This window comes from Physcomitrium patens, chromosome 2, assembly GCF_059467195.1.
Source record: "Physcomitrium patens ecotype Gransden chromosome 2, ASM5946719v1, whole genome shotgun sequence".
In the NCBI taxonomy this organism is placed as follows: domain Eukaryota; kingdom Viridiplantae; phylum Streptophyta; class Bryopsida; order Funariales; family Funariaceae; genus Physcomitrium; species Physcomitrium patens.
Genome location: NC_143411.1, coordinates 17,765,045 through 17,776,791, shown reverse-complemented (window position 1 = coordinate 17,776,791; position 11,747 = coordinate 17,765,045). Strand labels below are relative to the sequence as shown.

At 37.4% G+C, this 11,747-nt stretch overlaps 1 protein-coding gene across 1 annotated transcript; it reads left to right on the top strand.

Annotated features, from left to right (window-relative positions):
• Positions 1–7,482: 7,482 nt before the first annotated feature.
• Positions 7,483–10,247, top strand: LOC112279109 (aldehyde oxidase GLOX). The gene is made up of 2 exons (XM_024513236.3): positions 7,483–9,060; positions 9,196–10,247. The coding sequence occupies exons 1-2, from the start codon at positions 7,793–7,795 to the stop codon at positions 9,518–9,520; spliced, it is 1,593 nt and encodes a 530-aa protein (XP_024369004.1). The 5' UTR covers positions 7,483–7,792; the 3' UTR covers positions 9,521–10,247.
• Positions 10,248–11,747: the final 1,500 nt, after the last annotated feature.

Here is an 11,747-nt window from a genome sequence, read left to right as displayed (position 1 = left end):
ATTTATTTATTTATTTATTTATTTTATTTTATTTTTTTTCCGTGGTAACGAGAGCTCAGGCGGTCGAAGTCGACACGAAAGTGTGCGATCGGCAGCTCTCCTGTACACAAACCAGAACACATTTTAAGATCTGGGTCGGATTTGCACTGTGGGGATCTGCACGCTCTCGCTGCAAACGTTCTGCAGCATTTCCACCACAAGGGCACTTTCTAGATTTCGTGCGCATGAACTCCCCGATTTCACAAGCTGTCTTTCTAGATGACGCGATGCCCCGCGTTGACACGGTATCGCTCTGTATGAGTGATCCCTCCACGTGCAACTGCATCCCTGTGTTTTTGAACTGTGCAAGTCTAGATTAGTAATGGAGAATATGTCTCCCTCCTTAATCGAAGGAAGGAATTAGGGGGAAGAGTTATCTCGATGCCAGGGATCAGGGCAAGATCTTGACAGGTTTGGTGTGGATGTTGAACGATGCTCGTTTTGTCGAATGTTAGATAGACTGTCGAAATCCTTTTTCTCGTCAAGTAAGCGAGAGGTTCTCAGCTATCACTTGGTTAAAAAGGGACAACGTCATGAGATGCGACAGGTCATGAATTAGACCTGAAGCATCGCCAGAAGCTTGCCGCGACAACCCCGCGACGGAACTCAGCTTCCATTGCAGCCATTTTATTCTTTCGAACCAGGATTGCCAACCAGTTTCATCGACTATCCACCTTGGCGACATTCCCTCAGCAGTTAGCTGGTTCCCGTTTGACAAACTTGCAATGCACCCATTCCTGTACTGGTGCCAAGGAACCCGCGATTTCCTTGAAAGAAGGAATCGGCAACTCCACCACTGGTTCGATTGACTTTGCCCTAAGCGGGAAACGATGGGTATCTCTTACGCTTGAGTGGTGCAGTTGTTAAAAGTGGAAACCTGGTGAGCGGGTAAAACTCCACTGTTGGGACTTCGGCATTCCAAGTTCAGGGCTCCAGATTGAACAAGTTGAAAACACGCCATGAACAGTGGTTTGGATTGGAAGCATCGACTCGACGGAATCTAAGCTGTTCGGATGTTTGTAAGCATTTCTAAGCCGGGAGGTTGGGAGGATCGTAGGTCCAAAGGAGGTGAGAAGGTGTGACCATACTCTGCGGCAAGACTAAGCGAATTAATGCTCGTGCACGGGAAATTAAAAAAGAACTCCAGTATTTCAATTCAACAACTGATACTGCAGCTTTTGATATATTTCTCAATATCCAATAGCTGTTGTTCTTTTACACTGATTACGTTTCTAAAATAGGATTTCATCATTTATTTATTTATTTATTTTTTGACACAAATAGTGCTTGTTCTCTATTGCAGGAAAGAAATGTTAAAATACATAAACCCCAGCCAGGTCCGCCCAAGGATGATATAATACAACCTACACACTAGTAAAAAAAATAAAAAATAAAAAACTTCTTCTATGACAGACTAACTTCCACAATGATTTGTCCTTTGTCCACATTGCTAGGACATTATACATGCACCATTGGCGTTGAAATTGCTTGATGTATTTTGTCACCTTCAGAAGATGTTGGATTTTCTTCTGGACCTTAAGCCATGCATTTCTACTATAATTGATGAAATTAAGCTATATCTTATGATACAACTTTTCTTGCAATTGGTGGACTCCCTTAAATAAGTGATCATTTATTTTTTTTATTATTCATAGTATACATAGAATGCCAACTCAAATAAGTAGCCATTGTTTGCTAATTTATTTAAACATATGAATTATACAATGAGCAAAGATGCAATGTTTCTATAAAGCAAGAAATTGTAGGAGTCCTATATTCCTAGTACAGGAGTGTTTGGGATTCCTTAGATGCTCTAGGTTCCTTGGTATTCTTGATATATTGATGATGTTAATAGAGACTAGGTGTATTAGGGAGGGTGTATGTTTAGTGCTTGGAAAGAGGAATTGAAGAATATAGATCATTAAGAGTTAAGCTCTCTTTGTTGTCAGGCATTCCCAAAATTGATGTGATATTGTTTCTCAAGTGTCTAGGTAACTACAAATGTCTACAATTCTATAGTAGACAATCCACTATACCATAACAAAAGAGAATGGCATACTTCTTTGTGTTTTGCATAATCAATTCAATTCTAATATGTTTGAATATTCTAAAGGTATAGTTGACAATATTATTTTATTACACCTCTCAACAACATTGGTGTTTCTTTTGTTCCTATATAAATTCGAATAAGGTGAAGGTCATATTATAAAAGCTATATATTTTAATTTGAAGCAATATCCATAGATTAGTTGTGTGAATATCAAGCTGATAAACTAAGGATATTTGCCATATGATGTAGAGATTCAAAACATCATCTTTGATAAATAGTCATACTCATTGTCCATATTTTATTTGAGAATCTGAAAGAAAGAAGAAATGTTACAAAATTTGACTAAAATTAGTAATTAATGTGCTCCATGCTTTTAAAATTAATATGTATTTGGGATGAATTGAAGTGAGATATTATAATTGGGGATATGTACATTGTATCTCTAGAAGGATTGATTGACATACCAATATACCAAGTCTATCTATGTTAGTTTCATTCTTTGTCAAAGACATGTAGATTAAAAATATATGTGGGTTGTTAACAAATCTTCATAACTTGCTAGGTAGTGTATATTATAGAAATCCATTCCTTGATTTATTTAGTATCTGTAGACTATCTAAAGGATTACATTCAAGCTAATTTAAATTAAGATTTTTTTTAAATATCTAATTTAGTTTATTTTAGGATCATGGTCAGGTTTTATTTTAAATAAATTAAAAATAGATTAAATTTATCTATAGAATTATCTAAAAACATCTATCTTTATCAAATTTAACAAACTTAATTAAATTACTTTGAATTTAGAATATTCTTGAGTAGGAAGTCAATAAGGCATTGCCAATACTTGTCTTTCTTTCACCATTCATAGAGAATTGAAATTTGACAAAGATTATATTAAAAAAATATAGATCAATGTGCCACAAAACCTTTGAAGTTGTAGAACTTGGCTATTACAATGAGCCCATCTGCCATGAAATTTTGTTTATAAATTAGAGCACTTGTCAATGATGTCTTTAAAAGTAATCTCCTAATAATAGGCATATACCATAGCTTGGTGGTTATTTTTAATATCCTCGATTAATTTAATGTTCTACCTAGCTAATTGCAACCACATCATATGTTGACAAATAGAAATACATAATAGAGACATCCACAATCCACATAAATTATAAGGCAATACTTTTAGAATGTTGTTATTGTTGGCATCATTGATACAATAGCATTGAATAACAATAATAGAGATGCTATTGATGAGACCAACAAACAAGGCTATGACCAAATAAACCATGGCCTTGGCTGTGAGGAATAAAGCCAATGTGCTCATCACAAAGGTTTTATTTTTAAACAACAACATTCAGAAGTTTTGAATTTATAATGAAGATTATTTTGGTTGTCTTGCAAATAAAAAGAGGAATGGTAAGAAGATTGAGGTTGTGCAACTTAAGTTGATTTTCAAATTGAACTCAAAATTTAAGGTACAAGGTACTTTATTTTGAGCAAATGTGAAGAACAAGCAAAAATGCCTAGTGGATATAAAAGATCATCGTGATCTTTTGTAGGCTCATAATATAAACTACTCTTACAAACAAAACCACACAATCTTCATTACACCCACTAAAGCAGCCCATGTATGATGTGATTTTAATAACATCTACAAAATGTGCCACTATTCAAAACAAAGCTCTACACTAAGCAAAGCCAATCACAAGATAGAACAAAGGAGAAGATTTAATCTGCACCATGTATGCTTTGTGGTTCAAATTTTACTCTCCATCAAGTTCAATTTGGTTGATGTTTGCATCTTTGAACATCTTAAAAATTGACATTGTATGTTCATGTATTGGCACTGATTTTTTGTTATTAATATTGAACAATATGTGACTAATAATCACATCTACAATGTTTCAGTTGATTGTGAATGTGAGTGCATTTTTGTCATTGAAATGAGTTGCAAGGATTTCTTTTGAAATTCACATAGTTAAAGAATTGCTTCTTCAAAGCATCAAGAAAAGTCTTGTACTTTGTCTATACCTTGGTGTACTACAACTTCATATGCGTTGTGATATTGTCAACATGAAAAGAATCATAAAAGTTTTTACATTCATTTTTTGCTTCGACTTGTGTCTTATGAGATCAACATCTTCATGGCCAAGCTTCTCAAAGAACAAGCAATGTGCTAAGACAACTTGATTTGTGTTCTCATTTTGTAGATTTGGCATCGCAAAATTTCATTTTTATAGAGGATTTTAAGGATTTTATGGCTCTTTTATCATTATAAATTTGATGTGCATATTCCAACAAAATTGATATGATTATAGATTGTATCATAAGGCACCTCTTCAATTGTGCAAAAGAATATTTTTGAAGCCTTATTTTAAAATATCTTCAAAACTTTATTCTAAAAAAATTAGGAATATTTGCCAAAAAATCCCAAAATTAAAGTGACTTAATTATATTTGGATATGTGGGATTTTAGGTGGATATTTAGATTGACTTCTTGTCTTTGAATAATAGAAAACTGATTGCAATTGGTATCTCAAGTTTTTCATCCTTGTTTTAGCTCTAATATTTGTTTATGAGTTGGAGTGAATATGATGACATGTAATTGGTTGTTTCAATCATTGAGTGCTTTGTAAAATTTGATAATATCAAAAAAATTACTTATCTTAAATAAAGATTTTCATCATTATTTCTTTTTTCAAGTATATTCAGTTTTCTAACTCAATCTCAGTTGTTGTGGATCATTGGTGTTTATCTAATTTTTTCAAATATAATCTTATTATGTTTGGCATGGTCTTCTTGCTCTTATTAATTGATTGAAGCTTATAGAAGAACAAATGCTAGACATTATTGATGTAAGTGCTTCTATTCCTCACACACATGATGGAGGGAAGATCTTAGATGCTATTAGAGCTATTTGATTTGGATGTATTTGGAGGTGTCATCCTTAGATATAACATGGGCTGATCCATTACCAAAAAATAAAATAAAAAAGGCTTGCAATTGTACATCTAAGAAATCTATTTGTTATTGTCTTGGTAGCAATTGATATTCTTGTATGAGATGTAAGGTGTAGAAAAAATAACAATATTGTTAAAAAATATTGTTATAATCACTTATATGTGCAAAATACTCCTAATCATTGCATTAACTATTTCAATTATTAGACTATACAGAATTCTTTTTGTTAGCACAATACAAGACTTTTGATTAGCTTTATTTTTATTATTTTAGTCTCTGTCTAGAATGACTTCTAGGCTTTATACAATGTCATATACACAATTCATGAATTCACTTGGGACAACTTTCAACATAATTCAAATTTGCATTTTCATTCTAATAATTCAACTTGGATTGAAGCATGACATCAATAATTAAAGAATGTATGTTCTCCACTAGAGGATGTTTAGTATTCTCATCAAGTCTTTATAAGATGTAATTTTTTCTTTGCTTATTATTTAAAAATATTTGTGACTTAATTCTTGACCTAATTATAAATCCTCCTTGATCTTTGTTTTTAAACAACTTAATCAATCTTGCATTACTTTTGTTGATATCCTTGGTCCAATAAAATAAGCTATTTTTACATATTTGTACAAATAGTTAATTTTCTTCTCATCTAATCTAACCTCAAGAACCTACATATTCAATAAAGAAACTAATATAGTTTTTTACTAATCCATTTAGAAGTTGTTTACTAAGGTAGAGCAAATGGAATTGATGTCTACAAACTTGCCTAAGTTTGTCGCTATCACTACCAACTTTGGTTCCACCTTATCTACTTGTAGTACTTGCTCCACTTTGTGTCCCTCTTCTAAAACTATACAAACTACAAGGATGTGGGTTATCTTTGTATTTAGTGCCTCAATATATAATTCCATCTTTAATCCTTACACTCAATCTCGAAGTGCAAGACAAATCTCAAAGTGCAATAGTAATTGAGACAATCAAACTAGAATCCATTGATACAATGTGTGCATTGCACAGACTCCAAGCAAATCCTCACACCAGTTCTGTTAACCCTCTTGAGTGTCATCGTGCCTCCTTGCCCTGTAAGACTAAGTACCCACCTTCCCAATTTTTATGCTAAAATGCTGTAAATCAATTCAAAAAATTTAGTCACTAACAAATGCTGACAACAACCCTCTCACATTCCTATGCTGTGGTCGAAATGCAAATTGCTTCAAAAGACATGCAACATGCATCAAAAGACTGACAACTGACCATGTGGCCTGTTGAAGGGGATAACCTGAAGCACATCCATAATAAAAACAAATGGATTCATCGAGGCTGTGGAATAGACAAGAAATCTATACCATGTACAGGTCATTTTCAACTCTGAACATATATTTAGGGACTTCAATAAACCTCGAAAAACAACCTCACCTCATGACATGATTAGAAACTAATGACATGATTAGAAACTAGTGCCACAAGAGGAACATGAGCACAACACTTCAGGAGACGGGATAACTGGGTTCATCTTAACACATATTATATTAGTACACATGGTTATATTGACATAATATTCTTCCTTCGCTAGTATGATGACAAAATACCGCTCAAACAAATTTCACACCAAAAAAATTAGAGAACAACTAAATTTTGTAACTCCTTAACATTTGCAGAAGCGAACAAAACTAAAATGCGTATACCGGAATAGTATCCCAACGTCTAAACATGAAAGTCAACTAAAACACAACTTACTATTAATAAATGCAACTCGCAAAAAACACCGATTCTGAAACACAGCAGGCCCCCCCACAAACGCAGCGTTCGACATGTGCAATCACGAAAAACAGTCCGCATAGTCTGTATAATTGCGCTGTGGAAGCCATTTTCAATCACAAGTTCTTACTGTTAAAATGCCGTTTCCAATAAGTTGCCTCAAAATAGGCTAAACGCGTCATCTATTAAAACCCAAATGCAAAACAAATAGAATAACATCCCACAACAAACGTAGAATAAACAGAACGAAAGCCTCAAAACAAATTTCTAATATAATTACTGCCCACAGAGCAAACACGAGTGTAACTATCTCTGCTAAAAGCAATCCAGCAGATAGCTCACTGCCTTCATACTCCCCTAAAAGTCAACTCCGAGTCCCGACTCATGTACAAGACTAAGTAAACAATAGAAACCGAATAAACTTGCATCCGCAAGTTCAAAGCATAAAAAAAATGCTTCGATGAGATTTCAAAGCTCCCTACCACGGAGCTCTGCAAAGAACCTCTGAAATAATCACCACAGCCAATCGCAAATGCAGAAATGGCTAAAAACAGATGCCTTACCACCGATCCTGCTGGCTGGGAGGGTTGCAACGTTCATTTTGCATTCCGCACAGCAGCACTACTTATACCCTCCAATCGCCCTGCCATTCATCACCACTCGGCCAGCTTTGCGGGACCGGAGGGTGTCCCAGTCCTGAAGCACTGGCTGCATATGTGTCATATTTCACGCACCTAGGATTCTCAAGTATAACGCTACCGTCATTGGGTTATAAGTCCTCTGTACACAGTCGAGATCAAAGTTGTTACCGTCTTATTCTGCCTCGTCTTGGTTGATGCTTGGTTAGAGATACTGACGTTCTTGCATGCATTGTTCAGCATTGGTGTCTGTAGTGGTTGAGAAAATAGTTGAGCTGGATTAACATCGCGTTTCAGTCTTGGATTCAAAGTTTGTTTTCCAGGTGCGACGGTGACAATGGGTTTGTCGAAAACCACTCTCGTGGTTCTGGTAACGCTCCAATGCCTGTTGTCATGCGCATACCTTGTGGCGGCCCAGGGCAGTTGGGCTCTGTTGAACAAAAATGCGGGTATATCGTCAATGCATACTGCGGTTACGCACATGAACACAGTCATCATGCTTGATCGTACCAACATTGGGCCCTCCGCCATCAAGCTCCCCGACGGTCGCTGCCGCAAACAGCCTGCGGAGCGCATCTCCAAAACTGATTGCTATGCGCACTCCGTGATGTTCAACCCGGCGAACAACCAGGTCCGCCCGTTGTATGTGTACACGGATACGTGGTGCTCATCAGGGCAGTTCTTCGACAATGGGAGAATGGTGCAGACTGGGGGTGACTTCGAGGGCAACAGGAAAATCAGGACTCTGCAACCATGCGGCGCTGGAGGTAATTGTGACTGGGTTGAACTCGGAGAGAACCTCGCAACCGGCCGCTGGTATGCCTCCAACCAGCTTTTGCCTTCTGGTATTCGGCAGATCATTGTCGGAGGACGCAACACGCCCTCGTACGAGTTTTACCCCAAGAGGAAAGCCGGAGAAGGCTTCTTCAACTTGGGCATGCTGGGAGGATACAACAACCTTTACCCGTTCGTGTATCTGTTGCCGAACGGAGATCTTTTCATTTTCGCGGTCAGAGATTCCGTGCAACTGAACTGGAACTCGGGCAAGGTGGTGAGGGGATATCCTCAGATTCCTGGAAACCCCCGTAACTACCCTTCTGCTGGATCTGCTGCCATGCTTCCCTTGACATGGCAGACGAACTTCGGGTTCGCGGAGATCATGGTGTGCGGAGGCGCAGCCACTGGTGCCTCGAATTCTGGAAATGCGAACGCACCCGCGTCGGCCAGCTGCGGGAGAATTGTGGCCACCGCCGGAAAGCCCAACTGGGCTATGCAGAACATGCCAATTCGGCGTGTTATGGGCGACATGATCAATCTGCCGACCGGAGATATTTTGATCATCAACGGTGCCCAGAACGGATATCAGGGATGGGGGATGGCCAACAACCCTGCCTTGAACCCAGTGAACTACAACCCCACGAAAAAGCAGTTCCAGGTGTATGCGAAGACCAACATTCCCCGCTTGTACCATTCCACCGCAAACTTGCTGGCTGACGGAAGAGTGCTCCTGGCTGGAAGCAACACCCACCAGTTCTACACGTACAATGGACAGTACCCGACTGAACTGCGAGTGGAGGCGTTCTCTCCTCCTTACTTGGGTGCAGGGTGAGTCTCTGACCTGGACGTCCCACAGATTGTCCTTATCCTTTGTGATGCATTGTTCTGTTGTGCGGAATGATGGCGGCGTGCACGTTAGGCTAACTTGAAGGACTGTTTGATGATGATGATGATGATGTCCAGATTCAACGGTGTGAGGCCTGCCATCCAAGGGTATCCCAAGTTTATTAAGTACAAGCAGGTGTTCGTCATGACCTTCACTGTGGGCAAAAGAGTGGGCGGAGTGGAGGTGAACATGAACAGCGCTCCCTACGTGACGCACTCCTTCGCGCAGGGTCAAAGGCAGATGAAGTTGAAGACGTCAGTGCCTGCAAAGGCGGGCAATGCCTGGTCGGTGCAGGTGACTGCAGTCCCCGGAAACACCATCGCCCCTCCCGCATACTACCTCCTGTTCGTGCTCCAGAACGGCATTCCCTCCAAGGGTGTGTGGGTGAAGCAGAACAACTAACTGCGCCTTCACGACGACTGCCGCAGTGTAGTGAAAGCTCGGTGTAGAATACTGAACTGGTGAATAGATGGATCGAAGTGTTATTTTTCTGTGCCAGCCGTTCTAGGACTTGTAGTTGTTGTTGGAGGCTGGACTGCCGCGACGCAGGCGCCAAGGTAGAGTTGCGAGTGTGTCGAAGGTCTGCTGAGCGTCTGCTGGTGGCTTGTGGAGTGTCGGATTTTGTTCGGTAGATAAATGCGAGGATAGTGGGGATCTTTGTAAATTGAGCACGGATGTGGTACATGGGGCGATCAGAAGTCCAAGAATGAGTGGTTATTGTGTTCAGAGACAATAAAAAGGTGGGCCGTAGCGCTGTCCTGCTGCCACCGCAGCAGACAGTTGAATAAAGCTGGGCTTCACCGACGAGGTGAGGTTGAGGTCTAGCACGGGGTGAGATTGAAGGTCGTCCATCGACTACGAAGTCCAAAAGGTCCGGGGTAGGAGGTTTCTTATACAGAGAGGCTGTCGATGGACCAGGTTGAATAATTTAGATACCGCAGCCGCATGAACAATGTGCGTGAGTGGCGGTGATAGATTTTTTTTTCTTTCCAAGGTCGCCTGGAGTCAACCAGGGACTGGGCCTTGGAAGACAATAAGGGCCCGATGGGGCCATGTATTCTTCGCAAACGCAATTTATTCATTCTGCTGCAGAACACACCCTGCTTGTTCTGTTTTCATTTTCTTCTCATTCGTTTGTCATGGGATGGAGAGCTCAGCTCGCACACATTAAACATGTTTTGTCCTGTAAATCGGTCGTTGTGCACATGGGTTTAGTCCTTGTTAGCTCGATCAGTTTTGTTTTGTCGTTGGTATCAGTCCGTGGGAGCTTGATCTTTGATGTCATGCAACATTAGTTGGTTGGATGCAACCAAAACAGAATGTAGTAAAACAGAACCAAGTTGGTAAGGTGGGTGTGTTTGACATTTACAATGTTGAAAACATTTCGAAAGACATTCTTGTCGGAGTAACATATGACAAGAACTATCATGCTTATTTGAACTGCATTTTTTTTTTGGGAAAGGAACAGCTAAAACTGATTGAATATGATGACATACATGTGAACGGTATGACCAGTAATAATCATAGAATACCAAGTGATTCAATCCAAATTCAAAGTTTTTTGTACTATGTTTTGTAACAGATGTTGGTTTTGCATTCAGTGTTGTTTCTAGATATGATTTACAATTACTGTTGTCGCAGTTGATTGAGTTAGTAACTGGTTGTTGATTTTTGCAGTATATTTTTGCTCTGTGTTTTTTTCTTTTTTATTTTGGGGATATTATTTGTCTGTCATATGTGTGTTTTTTCTTTTTGTAATAGTTTTATTAAATGATGGTTTTTTAATATTTATTTAAAATGATTTATATTAAAGTTTAGGATGAACTCTATATATCGATATTTGTATACATGCACTATACAATTGGACTTAGCATAAAGTTATCTTTTTAAAAAATATTTGTTAAAATCCTATAATTTTTTTTATTACAAAGTTATATTAGAATTATATATATTTTCAAATAAAATATAGTTTTAATATGTAGTTTTACACATTGTCTTCACAAATATAGATTCTATATAGCTTAAGCAAGATTATGATTTTATCTATTTTTATAATTAATTATAGTTTAAAATATCTATTGGAAAAAGAATGGTCCTTTGTATACAATCTGATTTAAAAAAGGCATATTATACTAAATATTTTGGACTTTTTTTATTCATCTACAATTTATACTTCATTTGTTAGTCTTAACAAGTTAACCTTGAGACTACAATTAACTACCAAATAGAAGGATCTTAATTGAGTAAAAAATAATTAGAATATATATGATTCTTAAGTAAGAAAAATGTTTTGCTTTAAAGAATAGATTTTCTAATAGTATTTTTGGAAGGTAAAGTATTAATTAGCTTTAAAAATAAGTTTGGATTTAATTTTAGTTTTGACATAAAAAATTATACAATAGTAATAAGTTGATTGCTTATACTAAAGAATTAACCATCTTTAGAGTATATTAGTTTTTAATTTGAATATACATTTATTTCATGAGTTATTTATTTTCTTGGTCATTGTTAGATATACAAACAGTAGGTAAAAATAATCATATAGTCTTGAATATTTTAAGCTAAAGAAGGAATATTCAAGGTAAATTATAGTATGGACTTATTCTTTGTTGTAGAGTTGTTTTGGAAA